This window comes from Neomonachus schauinslandi, chromosome 16 (assembly GCF_002201575.2).
Source record: "Neomonachus schauinslandi chromosome 16, ASM220157v2, whole genome shotgun sequence".
Taxonomy (NCBI): domain Eukaryota; kingdom Metazoa; phylum Chordata; class Mammalia; order Carnivora; family Phocidae; genus Neomonachus; species Neomonachus schauinslandi.
The window spans coordinates 57,827,165-57,850,054 of NC_058418.1; the positions used below are offsets into that span (position 1 = coordinate 57,827,165).

At 54.4% G+C, this 22,890-nt stretch overlaps 1 protein-coding gene across 8 annotated transcripts in view; it reads left to right on the forward strand.

Moving 5' to 3' along the window:
- The window catches only part of LOC123326875 (BTG3 associated nuclear protein), an 83,788-nt gene that overhangs the window by 51,943 nt on the left and 8,955 nt on the right, over nucleotides 1-22,890 (forward strand). For 4 of the 8 annotated variants that reach the window (XM_044922029.1, XM_044922033.1, XM_044922031.1 and 1 more), the window contains 3 exons: nucleotides 503-633; nucleotides 2,183-2,245; nucleotides 3,859-3,897. In XM_044922029.1, the coding sequence (XP_044777964.1) occupies nucleotides 503-633; nucleotides 2,183-2,245; nucleotides 3,859-3,897 (233 nt within the window). Of the gene's footprint in view, nucleotides 1-502; nucleotides 634-2,172; nucleotides 2,246-3,858; nucleotides 3,898-22,890 lie in introns of all 8 variants that reach the window. The other 4 variants (XM_044922030.1, XM_044922034.1, XM_044922032.1 and 1 more) reach the window with 1 other exon arrangement.

Here is a 22,890-nt window from a genome sequence, read left to right on the forward strand (position 1 = left end):
GAACTGAAATTAATATGCAACACGTCAACACAGTGTCTATTTTGAATTAAAGGAAGTAAAGTTTTATTGGAAATGCATCTTTAAAGAAGTGGATGGGGATTTTTTCCTCCCTAGTGAGTTTAATTATCCATGAACGAGTATTACTTACAGCTGGTGTAAAGCAGACTATTATCAGCTTTATTCCTGTTTTCATTTTTGCTGATAAATCCGGAGCCACTTCATTTAACAAATGGATGAGAATGCTCTGTATCTGAATAGTCAGTCCTTCAGGTCTTTCTGTCCACAGGTCCGAAATCTCCATTCCCTAGCACTTAGAACTAATGATGCGTACCGAACGCGTGGCTCCTCCGTCCGGACTTGTCGACTAGAGTCTAGGAAGGGGCGGTTTCCTTCCCTCTCTGTGGGGATGTGGGGCAGGGGAGGGAGGGAACCCAGAGGCGGGCACGCGGCTGGTCTGGTCTGCCTCTGGCTGGTTGCTAAGGCCTTCTGTGCTTCCCCGCAGAGACCGTGATGAGCACACCGCCCCCCACCAGTGAGATGCCACAGCCCCCACCACAGGCCCTGCACTACGCCCTGGCCAACGCCCAGCAGGTCCAGATCCACCAGATCGGAGAGGACGGACAGGTCCAAGTAGTATGTTCCCTTCTCGTTAGTCCGCCTCCATGAAGGCGGGGGCGGGGCGGGCTGGGGCAGGGGCACGGCCAGTGGGGGGGGGTCCCGCCCAGCATCACCTGCGTTTCTGGGGCCTGCCATGGTTGCTTGGGGTCGGCGTGCCCTTCTGAAGTGGAAGTAGTTGGGTGCCAGCTTGCATTTCCAAACGCGGGCAGCTCCCGCAGGGCTGTGCCTGTCAGTGACCCCTCGTGGCTCCCCTGTCCGTGCCGCCCTGGGGGCCGCTGTCTGCCCTGAGGGTCAGGCCGTTCCGCCGTCCCTGCTTCTGCCTGTCCTCCTTCCTCCCGGGAGGCATTGTAGGTGCCCCGAAGCATGGGCACCCTCCCACCGAGGGAAGAAAAAGGAGTTTCCTTCTGGGGTCAGCAGAGAGCGAGCGGCCTTGGATAGTGTGTGGCACCTCCTTTGGGTGATGCAGCGTGCACTAAGCGCGTTTAGGCTGTTAGCTCAGCAGTCCGCCTTGCATGGCCTGGCCCAGGTAGAAATGCCTCCAGACCAGACCCTTCCCGGGCCCTCCGGCCGAGGAGAGCGGGAGGGCAGGAGTGCCGCCAGGGAGCTGCACGTGTTCCGCACGCCCCTGGGCTCCTGTGGGCGTCCTCGTCCCGCCCAGCCGCAGTCTCCCGCCAGTCTCGGGGCCCCGGTCTGACGTCGCACTCGGGGTGCTGCCTGGGGAAGGCCCGGCTCCCAGAAAGTTGCTGAGGAGTGCTTTCTGAGGGCTTTTCTTACCTTCCAGAGGAGGGAAAGCTCTTACGAATGGTGAGTTCTCTGTGTAACTGACAGTCACAAAGGCAGTTACTCTTGTCTTAGTGGTAAGAAAGGCTTTGAAGGAATTCTGGGACAGGTCACTGTGACACGGTCTGCGCAGAGTAAAGCGAAAGCCGCAGCAAGTTTTGCCCGGTGTTGAGCCATGTTCACATTTACGGCACTGGTCTGCCTTCCCCCACAGCCCTACGTGCATTTAAGCGGGGTTCTTGACTGGTGTCGAGCCACCTATTTAAGCGTTTTGTGTTTCTTTGATTTAAAACACACTGCCTGACCCACGTTCAGTGTAGACACCCACGTGCAGCCCCTCCCACCGATCACGCACGCTGCGTGGCCTTCCAGCACTCCCAGACCTCGAGGAGAACGCCTGCCGCTTCCTGGAGGTTTCTGTCCCTCCAAGTCGATAGCATGGTGAAAAAAAGTGTTTCCAGTTTTCTGGGAAATTTCTGTTTCCCACATTATAAAATTTGCCTGTTTAGTAACATTTGAAGATTTAACAGATTTTTTCTAGGCCCCATTGTCTCTTTAGGAACTATTGCGAAGTGTTCTGTATGTTACAAACCAAGAGTTTGATTTCAAGAGGCTATTTAATAAGCTTACAACAGCCACATGTTCTCTTGTACTATTCAGGATTTAGTTGTCTGGAATTGTCAGCGGGTAATCAAGAACAGTTTCAGAAAGCGTTTCTTGTTTGCTGTGGCTTTGATTTTCTTCTGATGCTTCTTGGTGTCTTCTCTTGCTGCGGATCCCACAGGGCCACCTCCACATTGCCCAGGTGCCGCAGGGGGAGCAGGTGCAGATCACTCAGGACAGCGAGGTGAGTCCCTCCGTGGCCCTGGGCTCCCTGCTCTCTGCTCGCGGTCAGACGCCGTGGATGGCCGGGAGTCCCCTCGTGACCCGGGCGTCCGGCCGGGACCCCCTGACTCCTGTTTGCTCAGGGGGTCACTGTGTTGGGGGAAGGGACCGTGGGGAGAGGCCGCGGGACGTGCTGATAGGATGGAGATGCCTTCACCCGGCGGCCACAGGCTGCGCACGTCCAGCCCTCGTCAGCAGGCCGCGTCCAAAGGGAAGAGGCGCAGAGGTTCTGAGGGGCCGGTGAGGATAAGCTGCTGAATGAGCGCTGGCCAGTCACGTGAGGGGAGGGGCTCACGCGTGAGAACAGTCAGCTCGCGGGTGGGCGGGGGCGGAGGAAGCTCGCGGAGCGGCAGCAGCACTGGGTGGGGAAGGAGAGCCGAAGGTGGGGTTGGAGGAGGTCGTGGGCGCGGTGTTTCCTTGAGGGGTGGGGAGGCTCCCTTTAAGGGGCACAGAGAAGGGGCACCTGGGTGGCTCAGTCGGTTAAGCGACTGCCTTCGGCTCAGGTCATGATCCTGGAGTCCCGGGATCGAGTCCCGCATCGGGCTCCCTGCTCGGCAGGGAGTCTGCTTCTCCCTCTGACCCTCGTCCCTCTCATGCTCTCTGTCTCTCATTCTCTCTGTCTCAAATAAATAAATAAAATCTTAAAAAAAAAAAAAAAAAGGGGGCACAGAGAAGTGCGAGGCCCAGCCAGCGGTCCCCGACGTCCGTCAGGATCCTTCACTGCGCAGGGCGCATAATTTGCTGGTGACCTCCTGCAGGAAATTCAATATAGATTTGCTTTCACTAAAACATCACTTGAATATTTTCTGGATTTCATGAATTTGCCTCGTTTTTCAGATTTCATAAGCGCGTCCCTCTTGTCTGTGTAATCCAGCATATGTTTCCGTTAGGAATTGAATGCAATGAATTAGAAGAAATTGCTGATGCCATTAATGATTACTTTGCGATAAGTTACAATATGGGATTGGTCCTCTTAACACAGTAAAACTCTACCTTGTTCATTTAAAAATTAAATATTTTGTCAAAATGAAGGTATCTGCAAAGACAGTTTTAGCAGAGCCTGCTGGACCTCTAAAACAATCGTTTTTCCTAAACAAATGAAAATGCATTTCCAGCTGGCAAGACCCCGATGGGCCTGTGATCTGGTTGATTGTGTTGTGTCCTTTCTGCTTCATGGTTGGGACGCTGCGCGCTGAGCGTGTAAGGCGTCCCCGTCAGGGCGCGGGGGGATGAGTACACGGGACCTCTCCGGGTGACTTTTGGTTCTTCTCATCGGTCTAAAGTTGTCTCAAAATTAAAGTTGGGGGGAAAATGACATTTTCATTAGGGGTCAGGGTTGGGGGGTGGGTACAATGTTTTCTTCGGTTTGTTTTTATAAGAAAAAATACTATCTGTGAACTCAGTTTTCATTTTGTTTTGGGTGTTTTATTGCTTCAAGGGCTTGAGTTTTTGTAGAACTGATATGAATGGCTTTGCTGGCCATTCACAGATGGCATGGGCTGCTCCTGCCTCTGTGTCGTTGTGTCTGGAAGTTGTTCTGGTCCCTGATCTCTCCTTTTTTCACCCATTCTGCAGGGCAATCTGCAGATCCACCACGTGGGCCAGGACGGGCAGGTAAGTGCTCGCGTGCTCTCCCTTAATGCTTGCTTGCTGTGTGATCAGCAACCCTCGCACTGCCCCAGGGAGGAGCGGGGAGCAGGAGGGTGATGCGATGTCAGCCTTGGGGACATGCCAGCGTTGCCCCTGCTGGCCCCCGACGTCCTGAAGGATGTGGACACGTGCACGGTGGGGCTCTGGGCTACGTTCGTTTCTTTGTGGGGTGTTACATTGCCTTTTGCCTTGTAGATGAAACTCCACCATCTCTTTAGCATTGTTGTCTGTGAATTTACATGAGTGCTGTGGATGGTCATGTTTGTGCAGTAGCTACATATTAGGAGAAGGTGGGTTTTTTTTTGTGGAGGTTACTGCAAAATGCCAGTCACCGGCATTTTTAAAAACATCTGACAAAAAGCTTAGCTGAAACAGTCACTGAACACACTGGGTGTGAATTGTCTTTTCAAGGCCGGGTGCTCCAGCTGTGAGGGGTTCTAGGGAGGGGTCTGCTTCCTAAAAGCCAGTGAAATTGCTGGTGACTTTGAGGATTGACGTTTCCAGGCCCTTTCAAAGAGTTTCTGTCAAAGAGATGTTTATAATCTTTGAAAAATTATGAAAGAGTCTGGAGAGTCTTCCTTTCTTATACAACCTGACCTGTTGCCACAAACATAGAGCTCGTTTACTGTCAAGACAATAATACTTGTTATTCTGGAGCCCAGCCGTCTCCCCGCTTTGAAACGGCTGTGTGCGTCCCTGCGCCATCGGTGGGGGGCCTGGTGTCTGCCGTGTGTGGGGCATGGAGACTGTGTGTCCCTGGTCTCAGAAATGAGAGGACAGTGGCACCCCGTGGGTTTTATCTGGAACCCTCCAAACGCCTTGGGAGAAGTGCAGCAGACCTCAGATTTAAATCACTTGTTCAGATTGGAGTTTCCGTTTTCAGTTTCATCTTGAAACATACAAATGAGGTTTTATTTATTTATTTTTTTTTAATTTATTTTTTTAAGATTTTATTTATTTGCGAGAGAGAGAATGAGAGACAGAGCATGAGAGGGAGGAAGGTCAGAGGGAGAAGCAAACTCCCCGCTGAGCAGGGAGCCCGATGCGGGACTCAATCCTGGGACCCTGGGATCATGACCTGAGCCGAAGGCAGTTGCTTAACCAACTGAGCCACCCAGGCGCCCCACAAATGAGGTTTTAATCAGAGCCCTGAAGCACTGAAGAGCCAAAGCCATGCCGAGTTAACCAGCATTCCTCAGTCGTGTCCTCTGAGCCCTGTCTTGGAGAGAAGGTCGTGGGGCTGGACCCGTGGAGGTCAGTTCTCAGCAGGTCTTTGTTGCATGTTTCTCTTGGTCGGGCACAAGCTGTCCCGTCTAGGGTAGGAGAGGGTGGGTCATCGTCTGTAGTTGATCTCTGGTTTTGACCACTTAGTGGTTTGTGTTTATCCTCGTTCAAATGTCGCTGAACTTTCTAATTCATGAGAAAAGAAAGTATGTCACGTTGGATATTCTTGTCCTTTCTGTCTCTATTCCTGAGTGGAATTCCACTTGGGATTTTTGAAAGGTAAAACAACCAGGTGTTTATGTTTTGTTAGTGCTGTGTGTGACTGGAGACAGCGTGCCCCAAATCAGCCACGAAAGCAGGGAGCCCAGCTCTGTGGCGGAGGCGGCAGCGCGGCTTTCAACCCCGGAGGGGCTCCTGGAGTGTCGGTCAGAGAATGATGCGGACCGGAGCGCTCTGCGCACGCTTAGCTGGTGCTGCATCCTGCACATTAGCTGCAGGCTGGGGCCTCTGCTGCCTGAGCAGCCGTGCTTGGCCCGGTGCTCGGCTCTGCCCTCGGCCTCCGTCCCGACTGCCGTCTCTGTTGCAGTTTCTTCATCCTCCGCTTTCTTAGCCTGTAAGCTCGTGCTGCCTTCCTAGCTCTTCCCGATGCTCGCTGTCCGTCCTGTGTGGGGGATGGAGCTCGACAACAGGCGGGGCGACGCTGATGGCAGCTGGAGGCATTTCCGTATCTGCCACCTTTTGCTTTCCTGAAGGAGGCCCGGCTTTCTGACTTAAGTAAACCATACGTGTTTATGTAAAGCTGCCTTTTTCTGGTCAAACTGTTTAGCTAATCCTTTCTTGTTTTCCCTGTGTGGAAATTCCTTGTTGTTCTATCACTTGGCTGACTCTTTTTCCTATTAAGTTACTCTGCTTGTGACAGCTTCATTTTTTAAGTTAACCGAAAATTTGCAAAACAGAATGATGTTTCGCAAGATACAGAAGACACTGCTGAACGCGATGTCACCGATGGGCTGAGTGAGAAGCGCAGCTGTGCTGGAGGCAGGGGCGCCGTGGTTCCTTCCCCTGCCCTCACATGCCCCCGCCCCCGGCTCCCTCGGTTTGCCCCGGCCTCCCTCCCCTGGCCTCGCACACCCACAGGAGGACGGTGCCAGGCGCTGCGGCCTCGCTCACACGGGGCCCCACAGTCTTACAGCCGCTCCCCAGCTTCTGCGCGGTGGGGCCTGGGGTCACTATGGTGTTTGATTTCCTGAAGACGACCCCACGAGGCTTGTTCTGGTTTTAGGGAGCAAAGGTACTGAATGGGGAGGACGCTAGTCAGAAGCCTGTGAAGAAACTCATGTGCTGCTCTTCTTTTGGGGTTTACAGACCCACTGACTGATTAGCGTCCTCCTAAGTCCTTCCCTGACAGGCTTAACCGTCACTGAGAATGATGATGCAGCAGCGCTCCAGACCCATGCAGAACAGCTCAGTCACGCAGGGCCCCTGACCCTGGGACCCGCCGCGGCCCTTCCCGCTTCTCCTGGCTCTGGTCCCGTGTGTCGCGGGTTTTCTCATGTTCTGCTGTTCTCGCTCGTGGGCATGACTTTCTCCATCAGCGCCTGGTGTCTGTGAAAGCACTGCGTCTTCGTGGCAGGGCGGCAGAGGGGCAGGAACCGCGTGCTTGTTCACTGCTGCTGCAGACTTTGTTTTCGGGAGAGGGAGAGCCGCTGTCTTGACGTGCTGTTGAGTTCCGTCCCGCCATGGAAGCGCTTCTGCACTGCGGCTCCCCCACGTGCTTCCCCTCCCTGGGCCGTGGCCCCTGCCGGTGGCCAGTCTGTTGTGGGGGCGAGTGAGCGTGGGCCTGGTGTGGTAGACATGCAGCAGTGTCCATTGCTCCCCAGGTGTGGAAAGGAAGGATCAGGAGTGGGAGCCAATGCGCAGCCCGGCAGAGAGCCCGGGGTTTAGTTGGAAGCCTCCTTTCAAGGGATGGTCCTGGTGGCATATTCACACATTTCCTGTTCTCTTCCTTCTGTTTCTGGCCACATGCATCTTCTTGCAGTGACCCCCTTCCTCCTCCTTCCTGATCTGTTTTGGGGGGAAGCTAGATGGTCAGATTTGTTAGGGTTGAAGTTCAAATGCAGTCATTAATTGTGGTCCTGGGCTCTGGGCGAGGGCACCTCCTGGGAGTGAGATGCGTGGGCCGGCAGGTCTGCGGCCCTGTTCCCGATGGTTCAGAGGTACTTTACTAAGCCCGGTGATGCCGTGCTGATTTCTCTGTCCACAGTCTGAGCGCAGGTGCTAGGGACACAGGCGATTTCTTCTACTGCCTCGTGCCGCGTCTTCTTTCTTACGCAGTGAGTATTTCAGGATTGATTGTTTACTGCCGTGTGAATGCAGAGCCAACAAGCATGTAAAGAACATGGGAACTCGGAATGTGTAGCAGTGTTATCGTCTATGTGGTGACTTAAGGAATCTGGGCAGATGGGCTTTGTATAGTGAATGAGATCAGGAGCAGAGAAACCTGGAGTTCTCAGGAGAAGACTGAAGCTAATCCTGCGTGGTAGTGATGCACCGAGCACAGTGGATGCGTAGACACATTGTGTATTAAAGGTGCTAGGCCTGGGAAGTGATTGTTTAAGGGAGTTCAGCTTTCTGAGTTAGTGGTTGGTATAAGAGAATTTTCTTTCTTTTTTTTTTTTTAGAGCGAGAGCGCGGGGGCAGGGGTGAGAGGAGAGAAAGAATCTCAAGCAGGCTCCACACCCAGCACAGAGCCTGACATGGGGCTCGATCTCAGGACTCTGAGATCATGACCTAAGCCGAAATCAGGAGTCAGACGCTTCACTCACGGAGCCCGCCACGTGCCCCAGTATAATAGAATTTTTAATTCAGTATGGATTTCAGAAGATTCTGAAAAATGAAAACAAAAAGGTCTCAAATGTTAAGAGCCATGGGGATTGCAAGTTGCAGTGAGGTGGGTTAAATGGTTTTGAGTTGGATTTTAAATGAGAAATGTTGAGGTCATGGGAACTTTTACGTGCAGTAATATGGCACTTATGCAGGCCAGGGGGCTACCTTGGGGAGGGTGGGTGGACTGGGGAGCCGCCGCGGGGAGCCCCCTAGCTGCAGTCGCTCTGCTTACCAGCTGGGCTTCTGCTCCAAGTCATGCTTCTTCTCAGGTTGTCCTCGCTCACTGCGGCCGGTGGACGGTGGGCCACCCTGGCCCCTGGACGGGCCCCCACTAAAGGTCTGGTTACGCTGCCTGGCAGATGCCAGGCTGCCCTTCAGATGACGGGTTTGTGCTGTGTGGCTGGACTGCATCAGGGTCCAGTGTGTGAAAGTAGGTGGGCGTTAGGACTCTCGCACCTTCTCGCGCAGGTGCACACACACACACGGTCGGAGCAGGTTCACAGAAGGATAGTTAACCTCACTGCTGGCTAGTTCTCTAATACTTTTTGCTCTGTTCTGTTTTTCTTCTTCTTTTTTAGTCTCTTTTGGGTACTAGTTGTGACACATTAAATCGATTTCATGGCCCACAGTTTGAAAAGTACTAAAATAGGTGACCAGTGGTGTCTCTTTATTTTCTTAGGATCCTGTAGCTCTAAGATGTTGTAATTAGGTAGTTTTAAAGCATTTACAACTATGTGGAGTTTACACTGTGAACATTAATACATATTTCCTTTCATATTTTGGTAAATCAAAAGATAATCAGATAAATCAGGAGCATAGAATGCTTCTTTTAGAAAAAGTCACAGTCAAGCTTAAGAAAATGATTATGAACACCTTAATTCAAAACTCTTTTTCAGCGTACTTCTGAAGGCATTTAATCTAGATCGGGGAAGTCGGGTTACTTGTGTTACTTGAGTATCAGAATCAATCTTCCCTGAGAACTCTGGAGTCAGGCTCTGCGTTAATAACCTTGTCGTCCCTGTTCCTGGTATTTCTCGTCGTCTTGTTGCTCATGTGGCAGGTGCTGTGGCCTAAAGGTCACTTGGTGCTCCTAGGGAGGGGCGGAACTTGGTGTTGTCTACCAAGTTTCTGGACCACTGAGTTCCTGCGCGCCTGTATGTCCTGCCATGGGGCGTGCAGTTGGCAGCGAGGTGAATGAGACGCTGCTGCAGGGGAAGCAGGGGAGGGCCCGGGAGAGGAGCAGCCTGTCCTGGAGGGCCAGTTGCAGCCGGTCTTTGCTGTAAGGCTCTGCTGGGAGCAGCTGTGGGGTCAGGCCAGCCTCTGCCAGCCACGGCGGGCCTTTCTCGCTGGGCTCCCGCAGCTCCTTTTGGATGTAATGTGCCTGAATCTCCCACGAGCTCTCTGTCAGAGAAAACTAGTGGTTGTAGGGCACCCCTTCCCCCCAAGTCAGCCATGTGCCGCTAGGCACCCCAGCTCAGGATGGGCAGGGGAGAGCAGAGGGGAGGCTGAGCTGGAGGTGCAGCACCCCATGGGCTCACCCCACGGGTCTCCCTGGTGTGCCGCTGTGTGCTGCCTCCCAAGAGACTGATTTTGGCATGGCGGGGCGGGCCTGGCTTTGGAGGGGAGCACTGCTGGGTGGGGGCCGGGGGCGCCGGGAGAGTTGCAGCCCAGGCCCAAGCCTCGGGCTGCCGCTCCGTCAGTGGGTTGCGTTGGGGAAGTGACTGCACTTCTTTGGCCTCATTGCCAAGCAGGAGCACCTGCTTCGGGAGAGCCGTGTCCTCACCAGGAGCAGTCGGCCCAGTGCTCAGCGCCGGTGTCTGCGCGGCCTGTGACGGTGCTTGTCCCCGCTGCTGGGAGAGTGGGCGCGTTTGCCAAACCCGACCCTGACCCCACAGGCATGGTGTCGGAGTGCTGGGTCGGGGCTGGGCAAGGAAGCGTGGACCCTCCGTACCTAGGACACAGTGCGTCTTCTGTGTCCCATGCTCCCTGCCTGCAGGCCCGGGAAGATCTTCCTGTGGGGTCTGGCAGAGGACGGCCTTCAGTTTTACTGTGTGTGCCTGTGTGTGCGCGAGACTCACAGGCATCACTGGGAAAGCTTTTACTTAAAGCATTAATTAATTAGGATAGATGCCATTTCTCGTTAAAATTAACACCACGAATGAACCTTTTAAAGAAGGGAGGTCATCTGAGCCTAATCAATGTAGAGGAACCTAGCTTAGAAATTCAGCTTTTAAAAATGACTTAGTGTTTTGTTAGAGAAGTGCTGGACACACACACGTTTCAGTCATCTCAGGGAGCTGTTAACACAGCGGGGGCTGGAAGGCCCGAGGCGTCATGTGCATGTTCCTGGGCACCCCAGCTCGGGCACAGACGCCAGTCACCGAGGCCGCGGCGTGAAGTCTGGCTGGGGCTGAACTCCGCGCTTGCTCAGCCTTGCCCCTTCATACACGGGAGGGGCTCATAAAGTTGTGTAGACGTTTTAACCTTGACCAGACATTTTCAAAAAAACGTGTTTGATGAATAATACAGGATTAGAGTTTGGCCCAGTTGTGTGCATTAACTAGGAATGATGCAGTTGAAAGCACTTTGGGAGTAACTCTTAAATCCCGGTAGACTGCGCCTTGTGTTTCTCTAACGCAATATCTGTTCTTTCACTGAAACTTCTCCTGGTACAGGCCCTACGTTCTGGCCTCTGCCGTCCCAGAGCTGCTTGTGTTTCACCGTCCAGCAGCCTCTTTGCCTTCAGGGCTGTGTCAGCCTGACGGTTCTGCGGCCCATGAGCCCCGTGAGGCTGGCTGTTCCGTGGGGCAGAGGGACGATGTGCGGGCTCTGGATTCGGGAGAGAAGATGCTGTTCTGACGTTGGCTTTCGACAGCAGCGCCCTTCCCGTGAGCAGGTGTGCGGGCGGCAGAGGGGCCCAGGTTTCCTGACTTGGAGGTGGGCGTCCCGAGGTGCTTTGTGGATGTGGACTTCACACTCTTCTTTGGGAAGACACGATCATTGGAACAAGAGGTCCTACTTTTAAGATTTGAATGTGAGCCTTGGGGCAGGCACCTGGGTGGCTCAGATGGTTAAGCGTCTGCCTTCGGCTCAGGTCATGATCCTGGGGTCCTGGGATCGAGTCCCGCATTGGGCTCCCTGCTCGGCGGGGAGCCCGCTTCTCCCTCTGCCTCTCTCTCTCTCTCTGTCTCTCATGAATAAATAAATAAAATCTTTAAAAAAAAAAAAAAGATTTGAATGTGAGCCTCAAAACGGGGGCCTGCCACACACAGTCCCCACAAAGTACACTAGGTCAGGACTCAGCCTTGGACTCCAGGGACCCTAGCCTCCTTGGGGGAACTCACCTGCAGTTTGCCCGAAGTGCTTTCTCAGGTAGGAAGGGCAGGAATAGGCTGCATTCCTCTCAGAGGAGGGGTGGGGCTGCTCTGTCCTATGCGGCCCTCCTGCCACTCACCTGTGGGCCAGGTAGACCTGGCGCTGTGCATCGTGGAGTCTGGTAAAGGGAAGCCCGGGGCACTCCTGTGCTCTCTGAACCCTTGTTAGAGCCCAGAGATAAGCACCCTGTGGTGTGAGTCAGAGTCCGGCCCTCGTGAGACGCCCGAGCACGTGCGTGTGGCGCTCTGGGCCGATACCCCAAGTGGGGACAGTGATGGTGCATTCCAGCCCCTCCCAGGCTCCCAGCTTCCCGGAGACGCGCCCTCAGGTCAGTGTTATGTCCCCAGAGGACTTCTGCTTCGGTCAGAGCCGTCAGGCCCCGGTGCCCGGATGCTGGTGCGCTTCTTGGACGGACTGCCGCTGTGTGGTGCCTTCATGGTCATCCGCTCACGTGTCGGGCTGAGCCATGCCTGCTCTGTATGCGGCTACGACTCTGTACGGTAGTGACATGATTTTAAGGCTACTGTCTAGATTTGACCCCAGTCCCGCAGTGTCCCCAGGTGCTGGCAGAAGCAAACACTGGACTCAAGGGGGTGACCCTTAGGACGGCGGGGAGAGCTGTGGGCGAGCTCAGTAATCATGGCCCCAGCCTCTCAGAAATCCCATGCAACACCAGTTTACCGAATTTGTTTACAATTTGAATGGTGAATTTTGAATAAAAACCTTGCCAAGTCTTTGTAGGGACTATGTGGACGCTCAGGGTTTAGATAGCAAGGGGCATGGTATGGTACGTGCTTTGGTTCTGATTAATTTTATGTGATTGAAGGCTTGCCAACTCACAATAAATTTTCACATTTATCTAATCAGTTGGAAGAACAACTACATAATTAGCCTCAGTTTAAGAGATGGTGATGCAGTCGTAGAATTAAACGTGAAGGTACAGACTTTATGCAGAGAGGTTCAGTGTGAGTAGTGGGGGAAAGAAGTGGCCAGAGAGGAAGGATGTTTATTCTGAACATATTCTGTCAAATTGGCTTCCACAAAACCAGGTGTGATGTGCAAGTGTAAGGTATTAGATTTGCATCCTTGTGACATGCGGGGCCGACGGTGGTGTGACGCCCACGGCGGGCCCTGCTCGGTAGCAGGGGCTGCTGGGGTCCGCAGGGAGACGGGCCCGGTTTGGCACCACCGTGGAAGCAAGGGGGCTCTGAGGTCACGCGCTCGAGACATGGAGCTCCCAGTCATGAGACTTCACATCAAGACCAGACGTCTCCTGTAACTCATTACGTGGCTAAAACGAAAATGCTTTATTTGTTTCCTCTTCCTTCTCTAAAGATAGTTGTTTTCTGGGGGGTTTAGATTGCATAAGGCCTAGGAAGTGTGTTGTTTTAATTAGAGCATTCTGTAATGCTGCTCAGCCCAAGAACGCTGTGTAGGAGAGAATGGGGTCTTTGCAGCAACACGGTTCAGTCCCGTTAACAAGAATGCAAATCTTGTCTCGTCGGTTTGTGCAGATATTTAAGGCATGAGCAACAGGGATAAAGGCAGTTAAAGGCATTTAGTGTACCTACTGCTCTTGAGACATCCACTCCTTGAGGGTCGCTTGAGCATTTGAGTGACCAGGGGAACTGGTCGTGTAAGTGCGAGTGATGGTTGGGCAGGAAGGGACTGGATCCCTAAAAATTGCAGACATTAATTGGTGTTGGCAGTCCAGGAGAGTCTAGTTCTCATTCTGCCTGAATTAGAACCAGTCACTAGCGAGGTGTGGTTCAGCTGTATGGAAGTACAAATAAGCAGAAATCAACAAGTTTGGGTAAGAGCGTGTGTGTGTCTGTTGTGTTTTGAACTATTGGACGCTAAGTTGCAGGCGCCGAAAACCTTACGGTAGAGCTGTAGGTGGGGGGGCCGGGGACGCTGGTAGAGGTAGGCAGGGGGACACTTCTTTGTGCGAGGAGTTGAAGCGTCACTCTTGCTTTGCCACACGCCACCCCAAAACTTAGGGCTGATGACCACCACTGGTCATTATCTCTCATGACTCTGGTTTTATTGGGTGCAGCGGGTGGGGGTTCAGCACTAAGTGGCTTCACTGGGGTCCTCTGGAGTCCGAGCAGGCTGCCCTGTTGGGGCGCTGCTCCCGGGCTGGGGCTGGGCTGGCCCGTGGCCGGGGGCTCGGTGAGGCTGTCCACCAGGCCCCTTGGTCCTCCTCTGTGCAGGGTCCCCTGTGGCCCCGGGCCTCACAGCACGGTGGCAGGGCTCCAAGAGGGGATGTAAGCAGCGTTTGAGAACCGAGGCTGTAGGCCTGCCAACTCCTGTGGTGACCCTGCTTTCTCTGATGGCTGGTGTGGAATGTCTGTGCCGCAGTCCGGAGCTGGCAAGGAGGAGGTAGAGGTTGTCTGCACGGAGGGTCACAGCATCCCGTGGCATCCACTCTACGCCCGGTGTGGCTTGACTGTGAGCTCCTTCCAGGCAGGGTCCGCGCTGTGTACACGGAGGGGCTCTGCCCACGCGCACCGCGGGCCTTCAGGGAGCGTGGGTTGCAGGGACCTTGGTCGCTCTAAGGCGGGGGCAGCACTGCGTGGAGAGCGCCTGAGTGTTTTTATGGAGACGCTGGCTGACTGCGTGACTCACACAACACGCTGCAAGCCCCAGCAGTGACCCTCCCTGTTGGGCCAGGTGGGCTGGGGGTGGGTCTGTCAACACCAGGGTCGTGACCTCAGGCAGACAGCAGCCCACCCATGTGGCACAAATCCACGTTGAGAGACTCCAAGCGATTTGTGAACGGTGTGCTTTGTTGGGGCGGCTTGGCTGATGATGAAAGTCGGATGCATTTTTGTAGTTAAACGTCGTGAAATAATTATTGAACTGCTGAAAGACCTAAATATTTCTTTTCTGCATTTAGAAAGTCTAGATTTTTAAAATTTACATTTATACAATTTCTGAGATATCTTTTCATTCCATTCATGTCAATTCTTTGGGAGTTTAAGAAAACAAAGCAAAGACCTAAACGTGTATTCATGGGACTAGAAATAATGCTCCAAAAGCAGTCTGTTTTTGGATAGTTGGCCGCCGCCGCTGGCTGACCGCCAGTCGCCCTTGGAGCACGATGGCCACGGCTCCCCTCTGCTCACGGGGCTCTTCAGCACCCAAGGACGGGCACCTAGTTTCTTACAGTTAATACCATGTTGTTGTTCAAGATCAAGACACAACCAAGAACAAGAAGTTAGGGGTCGCTTTAACCTTGAACATCATGTAGCAGGGTTCCCATCATGCAGAGATTACCTAATTTTTGAGAGCCGACTGTGCCTTGCCCTGCAAAGCACCATGAGGAGCCAGCCTTCTGCCTGCAGGGCTCAGGCCCGCCCACCTGGAGCTGGACCCGTGCTTCCTCCTAGATCGTAACCTCTCCTGTGGCATTCCTGGGGAGGAGATGAGAGAAGTTCAGGAACGAGGGGAGTTTTGGTATCTGTACATGTGGGGATAGGAGCCAGTAGCTTTTCCTGGATTGTGCTGGGAGGTAAAGCCCGGGATGGATCCCGTGACTCCGGGAGCCACACACGGACTCCGGCTCTCTAGATCACCCTCTCCACTACTGCTGTACTACCCCGGGATCGAGAGGGGTTTGACTGTCTTGAGCTGTGTTCTCATCTGTCCCCTCGGCTCAGCGGCTCCTTTCTGGTGCCCCTGAAACGGCAGCCACAAGGCTCCCCTGGTTTCTGTCGGGGGCAGGGGGACTTATGGAAGCTCTGAGGGAAGGAAGGGGCGATCGTGGGAGCCGTTTCCAGTTACGGTGTGCATTCGGTGGGCGCAGGTGCACTGGGCTGCTTCCTGACCCCGGCTGTGTGCGCAGCATAGGACTTGGATCCAGCGGATTCAGATTTAGGAAGATAAAACACTGACTTTGTACCAAACTCTGTTGCTAGGCAATCTCCTATCTACTGAAACATTCAAATCTGAGTCCATTATTTCTCTCTGTGTGGGAGACTTTTGGCCACGTGGGAAATCTTTAAAGACTTGGGCTTTAGTTATGATGCTTAGAGCATGAATCACAGGATGGTTTAGTGCTGTTTCAACGAGATGTGTGTTGTGATACTCTTGTTTTTAGTAGCCGTAGCTGATGTTCTGAGATGTGCGTGAGAAGAGTTTACGTGGGTCTGTCAGCTAAACATCATCCGTTCGCATGAGCGCCTGGAGAATTGTGTGTGTTCTGGTAAGCCCGCCTCTGTCATGACGGACGCACCGTGCACACAGTTCATTTGTGTTAAACAAAGTTGGCGACACAGCAGGAAATCCAGGCTGCTCTCATTGTGTGTTTGTGAGGTGACTTTACCGAGATCCAGCTAACAAGAGCCTGGCGTTCTCTAAGCTCTTAAACCTCTCCTGACTTCTTTGGCATTTGTCTTTCTCCTTATACTGGAAAATAAATTTCAGTAGCTTTCAGAATTTTTTCTGTGAAGTGGGGCCTTCTAAACCCAGCTGGGGAAGAGATTAGAAGAGAGAAGTATCCGACATTTTATGTGCACAACTTTTTTTGGAGTGGGTGAGAAGGAAGAGGGTGTACTACGTGTAGAGAGTGTGGTGTGTGTGCATCGGGGGCCTTTATCTGTGGCGGTAAAAGGGGGTTGTGTTCCTGGGCAGCCGCAGTCCAGTGTGGATGGTTTGCCTTAGAACAGCAGATAGAACAGTCTCCGCCTCACAAACAGCGCACTGTGTCGCTTCACTTCTAATAAAAACGTTCCGTTCAGGAAAATACGGTTCTGTGTTGCGTGCCAAACACAAACAGAAATCTTGGAGGACCTACGTAGTTCAGGGAATTAATCCCTTATGGAAAAGCCTTCCCTAACTAGAGACGATGGAAAATAGAATTTCAGCCATAAAGGCCAGAGCAGAATGGGCTTGGTGTTCCAAAAACATCCTAGAAAAGTCACAAAAACCAGTGTGCATCTCCTGTCGCCGGACTGAGTTAGCCTGGCCGCCTCGTCAGCCCCAACCTAGCACCGTGCTGCGGGTCCGTGAGCCTGTGTGGGGTGGCTGGCCTGGACGGGACCGAGGGGGCCGCTGTGCTCCCTGCCGCTGGCCCCGGTTCTTCTGGAATCGCTTTGGTCCCCAGCAGAAGCTTGTTATATGAAGCCACACGGGCTGGTGCTGGTGGGCACGGAACGCCCAGGGACGTGTTCTGGAGCGTCTGCGTCTCTGAGCTTGCCGACAGCAAGTTGGTGCTGCGGGCGTTACGGTAGGCCTGTCGTGTTTCCCTGTGGTGGCCACGGACCGGGCTGTTCCATGCCGGGCACTGGTTTGGGCCGGGGGCCGGGATGTTACGACTTGTTCTCGAGAGAAGTGGCATGAACTGGTGACTCACACGTATGTTTCCAGAATTTTGCGGAGCTGAAATGGTGTCGTCTTTGACAGGGCTCCCGGGTAGTCGAGGCTGAAGGAGCTTTGTGGTACCCCAAAGGTGCTCCCCGCTGTCTGGACACACCGTGTGCCGGTCGTGAGCCCCTTTGGGTGGATCTCATGTCCGAGTCTCCTGACTGCAGACAGTCAAGGGGAGGGGTCTTCAAATCTAGGGCAAGCCTTGAAATCATTTTCAAGTATGTTGTAAAAGGTTGAATCGTTTCTAATACCATTAGGTCCACAAATTTTATTCATTTCTGTTCCTTACAGAAGCCAGTGTAGGATCACATTATGATGATGATGAATGAATACAGTAATAATTATTCCAAATTAGCTCCTAGTTGTAACAGACACAAATGCAAGCCATTTTGAAAACATTCTTCCGTTTTTAAGGCATTTAGAAATGGAGCCATATATTCGCTGATAACTTTAATCATGAGTAACTGCCTGGAAATATTCTGAAAACTTACAGCTCAGTAAGCTGAAAAGTTGTGACTTCTGAGTAATTCCAAAATTCCTTTTTGGTGGGATCCAAGTTGAAATTTGTCTGTGTCAGGGAGGTGTGGTGATTTCCTTGGGCTGCTCTGTCGCAATCTTTTTTTTTTTTTTTTAAAGATTTTATTTATTTATTTGACAGAGAGAGGCACAGCGAGAGAGGGAACACAAGCAGGGGGAGTGGGAGAGGGAGAAGCAGGCTTCCCGCGGAGCAGGGAGCCCGATGCGGGGCTCGATCCCAGGACCCTGGGACCGTGACCTAAGCCGAAGGCAGACGCTTAACGACTGAGCCACCCAGGCGCCCCTATGTTTAATTTTTTGAGGATCTCTAAAAGAGTTTTCCACAGCAATGGCACCATTTTATATTTCCACCAACCCAGACCTGGTTTTATTCTATTGTATTCTTTCTTCTTTATTTTTTTGTAAAGATTTTTTTATTTATTTGACAGAGAGAGACAGCGAGAGAGGGAACACAAGCAGGGGGAGTGGGGGAGGGAGAAGCAGTCTTCCTGCTGAGCAGGGACCCCGATGTGGGGCTCGATCCCAGGACCCTGGGACCATGACCTGAGCTGAAGGCAGACGCTCAACGACTGAGCCACCCAGGCGCCCCATGTCGTGATCTTTTAACTGTGTCTGCGTCTCTGGCAAGCAGGCCTGCGGCGTCGTGGGCGCAGACGTCCCCGTGACCGGGTGGGCAGCCAGAGCCCATGGCCCATATGCCAATGTGTCGGGCGGTTGGGCTGAGGAGGCAGAACGGCTAAGGAGCGTGTAAAGGGTTCTTGACACCCGAGAATTCTCTTCCAGGAGCCATCCCAGTAGGTGGTGTCTGCTGCCCCAGGAGCGGGATTTCGGAATTTCTAGCTTGTGGAGAATTTCTAGCTTGTCATCGCACAGAGGTTTCACTACTTCCTCGTCAAAGGGGTGGGGGGTTATGAAAGAGGGACACCTGTTAGGACATTTCATCCCTATTCTGATCACACCCAGCACTTCTCTGTGCAGACTCAGGCACTCTGACGGGCCCCCTTTGCCTAAAACCCCAGTCTGTTCCCCTGCCCTCCCTGTGGACTCTGGGCTTACCCTGCGAAGGGGACAGTAGCCAGGGGCTCGGGGCTGAGAGGGCTGCCGTCGGGCTGTGTGGGTCTTCAGGGCCTGGAGGCCTTGGAAACACATGGTCGTGCCTCGGGACGCAGAGCAGGGAGGAAGCAGGGCCACTAGGACCCACCCGCTGGCCAGTGAGGTGGTGAGAGGCGCGCCGTGTGCCGAGTCCTGATGGATAAGATGCAGGAGCCCAAGTGAAGTACGTGGAGCCCTTGAGCCATCACAGGACAGAATTACCGCAGAAGAACAAGTTCTCAAGCACAGTGCGACTTCCACTTTTTTTACCTGCTTTAGGGGTGTACCACCGAGTATTCAGTTCATTTGTGATCTCATGAGGAATCTTTAGAAATCCTAGGTCCATTCTGACCGGGAAGCCTGGTTAACAAAGTAAGCTGCTGTTTAATGGTGTGGTGAGTGACTTAGAGCATCCTGCGTGGTTTAACTCACCTGCTGATCTTGGGAACCTGAAGGACAGTGGGAATGAAGGTCCCTCTCCCACGTCGGGAGCCTGTGATGGTACGGTTTTCCCACCGACAGAGGGCACGGCAGACGGGACCCCACAGTGCTGTGTCTGCGTGCACACCTCCGGGAATGAAGCTCCGTTCTGGACCCTGTAAGGGTTGAAGTCTAAAAATTTGCGACAGTCCGTAGCAGAACCGTGTGAATGCCAACATGAAGACAATGCAAGAGCAGAGATCAGTCTCTGACCCAGTAACAGATCGCAGAATCTGGATGGTTTCCACCCTGTTCTGAGCAGCCAGAAAGGTTCCTTGTTGCCTCTCACACAGCTGATAAGGGAAACACTTGGAAATACTGGGTGAAATACCCTGCCTTCTTTATCTTGCCTCGAAGGCTTTGTGGTCCACAGACGAAGACGTGGGAATGCCACGGGGTTTGGGCTGGAAAGAGCGTAGAGTATCTGAGACCGTCCGGTGTGCGTGCGCATGCAGGAGGGCGGCCGAGGGGGGATGAGCACACTGGACTGATCTCTGCTTTGTGCACAACACACGTGACAGGTAGAAAAATAATCTAGAGATTATCTCCACATGTGAACAAATACAGTCACTTATTTTTAAAAATTCGGGCCATTGTTTCATGTTGACTCCCAAAGTAAAACAAACAAAAAGCTTATAAAGTGGCCCAGACTGATTTTTAATGTTCTGCTGCTTCATCTCCTCTGAGCTAGTGCGTTTGCCTTCCGCAGCGCTTCTCTCTTGAGGTTTGTGTCATCAGATGTCCGCAAAGCACTCGATGCTGTGCGCTTGGAATTAGGGACAGTCCTGTGTCCGGCGGTGCCGGTTGGCCCGAGCTCCGAGTTTGCATTGTAGTTGGAGCGTGGTGAGGGTGCCCGCACATGCGTGATTTTACGACGGGAGCCTTTAGGAGAGTGACGATGTGGCCAGCAGTCCAGCGATAGGCGCCCCGCCCGTCGGCGCCTGTGTGCCCTCCCAGGAGTGGCGCCAGCAGAGGGACACCTCCTAGGCCGCACGCCCAGACGCAGGCGGCCAGCAGCTGGCCACTGGTGGGCCTGTCGCCTGCAGGTGTCTCGATGAGGTTCTGCGAGGGGCCCGGGGAGCGGGAGGTTTGCGGAAGGAGGACAGGGAGCCTTGCCTCCTTAGAACTAGGCCTTCGTGGTGTCATCAGCGGGCGAGTCTTTTTGAGAGGATTCTTTTCTGTCTGGGATGGTGCTTCGTTGGCACCCGAGGGGGAAGCCGTCGGTGATCAGCGGGAGTTCTGCCAGGAGACGATCGGCCCAAGAGACACCAGAGGCCTGAGGCTGTCTCCTCACTGTGAAGGCCCAGGTGGCAAGGGCATCGCCTGCACAGACTCCCTCGCTGTTGGGAGCCCGGTGGCCAGTGTGTGGTCATCCTCCTCGCTGTCCCCGACCCCTCACCCGCCCGTGATCGGCTCCGGCCCATGCTGGGAGGTAGCCGGGCCGGAGTTGGCACAGCCGTGCTCAGTGCTCGCTTCGGCAGCACATATACTAAAATTGGCACAGCCGTGCTCAGAGCTGCTTCTGCCGCTTGTATTTTTACTGGCCTGTGGTCCCCGCTCAGAAGTTAGCCTCTGAAGCTCCCTTCCCTCCCTGGCAGCGTGGAACTAATGATAACGAGATGACGTCTCTGCCGAGTGCCCGGCGCTGCAGCCTTGGGCTGAGGCCCCAGGACCCCGGCCGGTCCTGCTGCTCCCTGCAGGCTCCCTGCTCTGACGGTCCTGCTCCCATGTCGGCAGAACGATGACCGCGGGGCTCCTGGGGTGACCGAAACACCACATGTGATCCTGATCCTTGTGGCCGCCAACAGCACTCTGGAGAGGACGTGCCGTGGCTGAGCGCGACGAAGACGTGCCTGTCCGTGGGCTGCTTTCTCCGGCTCCCTGTGGGTTTGGCCAGGGCAGGGGTGCAGGGGGAGGGAGCCTGAGCTCCACGTCTTCCTGCTGCGGATCTGCCCCCGCGCCCTGGCCCAGCTCAGCTGCGTGGACTCGCCTTCAGGAGGAAGTTTGCCCTCCCGCCACCTGGTCATTTGTGCGGGTGGCTTCCCGTTGTTGGGGCCCGGTGGTAGCACGACCAGGCCGTGTGCGGTATTGGGGCAGCGTCCGGTCACCAGTGGACTCTTCTCCAGCGGCCCTCAGCTGCTGCCCAGAGGCAGCCCACCCCTGGCCGGGGAGGTGTCGCTCTGCGAGTGGTGTTTGACTTGGAGAAAGTTGGCAGACGTTCTCTACACCCAAGCGACACGTTTGCCCCGTGTCTGATGCCCGAGTCCATCAGTCTCACCTTGGGTGCCCCGTGCCGTCGAGACCAGCAGTGTCCCCCTCGGCCAGGCGGGTCTGTGTCCCTGTGACTGTGCCTTCACCGCGCACGGGACGGCTGCTCCTGTGGGAGGGAGGGCGCGGAAAGGGATGTTGGTCCGCTGTGCACCTCTGTGTGCGCGGGCGGCCTAAACTCCCTGGTTTCTCGCAGTCCTGGAGGCTGTCGGCCTGATGTCGCAAGCCGGCATGCCGGGTTCTCGTGAGGACCCCCTTGCTGGGGATGTGCTCCCACGGCCTTCCCTGGTGCACACGGGCGGAGGCCCCATGGACACCCTGCCCCGACCTTACCTCCAAACACTTACCCTGGAAGTTAGGGCTTCAACACAGGGATTTGGGGGGACACAGACAGTCCTCCCCTAGCACCCAGTCTGTCCCTGGAAAGGATTTGGGTGTTGTGACTGATCTCTGCTATGGGTGCTGAAGGGGGTTCGGGCCTGAAAGTGTTTGTGGCCACTTGCGCCCCACTCCTTTGGAGCAGACGGTAACCCTACTGTTTCTTAGCCCTCAGCGTGGGATTTTCAGAGATGCTAGCTCAGATGGGCAGGCTCCCGGGAGGGCTCAGCCCCCTGGGGAGTTGGGTCCAGTCAGCGTTTACCCCTGCTGACTCAGGGGAGGATGCGCCCCTTCCTCTGCACATGAACTGGAAGTTGGTCCAGAAGACGCCGGTTCTTCACAGAAAATTGGAATTTGGGTTTTGAGGGGACCGTCACTGTTTTGTCTCCATTTTGGCAGCTTTCTCAGGATGGTCTTTAAGCAGCGGGAGCAGCTCCTGCCAGGGTCCCGCTGCTCTCGGCAGCCTGGGCCTGCCGTGTTCTTCCCTGTGTGCCTCACCGGCAGCCTCTCCTTTGTGCGGGCTGTGTTCGGGGCCTGCCTGGACCCGACGGGACCCAGCCCCACACCTGTCAGGGCATCCGGGGGCACACACACGGCCCTGTGGTGGAGGAACGGGCAGGGGAGAAGGCCGCCCTCAGAGCACGCCTGGAGGACCTGCCTGTGAGCAGCCGACAGGGGTGACGGAGAAGGGAGGATCCGGCAGGATGTTCTCTGGGAGCCAAAGGCCTGAGCTCTGTCAACGAGAGAGTTGACCAGGTGGCCTGGGTGTGGGGTTACGGCAGACCACCCAAAATCGGTGACCCCCACTGCATGGCTTCAACAGAAATGTGCTCACAGTCGGGAGGCCAGAAGTCCCAAATCCGGGTTCTCGGGGCTGCGTTCCTTCTGGAGGCTCTGGGGGGCATCTGCCTGGCTCCTGGCGAGCTCCAGGCATCCCTGGGCTGTGGGGGCATCCCTCCACCCTCTCCTCTGTGGTCACGTGTCACCCTCCCCTTCCCATGTCTTATCCAAATGTCTGTCTTCTTATTTTAGGAAGACTGTTGCCATTGGATTAGGGCCCATCCTACTCCTGTGTGACCTCTGCGTAACTTAATCTCATCCTCCCAGATCTTAGTTCCACATTTATAGGTACTGGAGGTTAGGATGTGGACATTTGGGGGGACACAGTTGGGCGCATAGCTCCGTACGACAGAGCAAGCTGCTGTGAGGTGACCTGTGGGGCCTCGGGCAGACGCCTGCGCCCACCCCCCATCGCGGCATCGCTCTGCCCCGTGAGCTCACCGCTGTCCTTTGTGCGGGACATGAAGGGCCACATGGGGAGGGCCTCCTGATGCCTGCAGTCGAGTG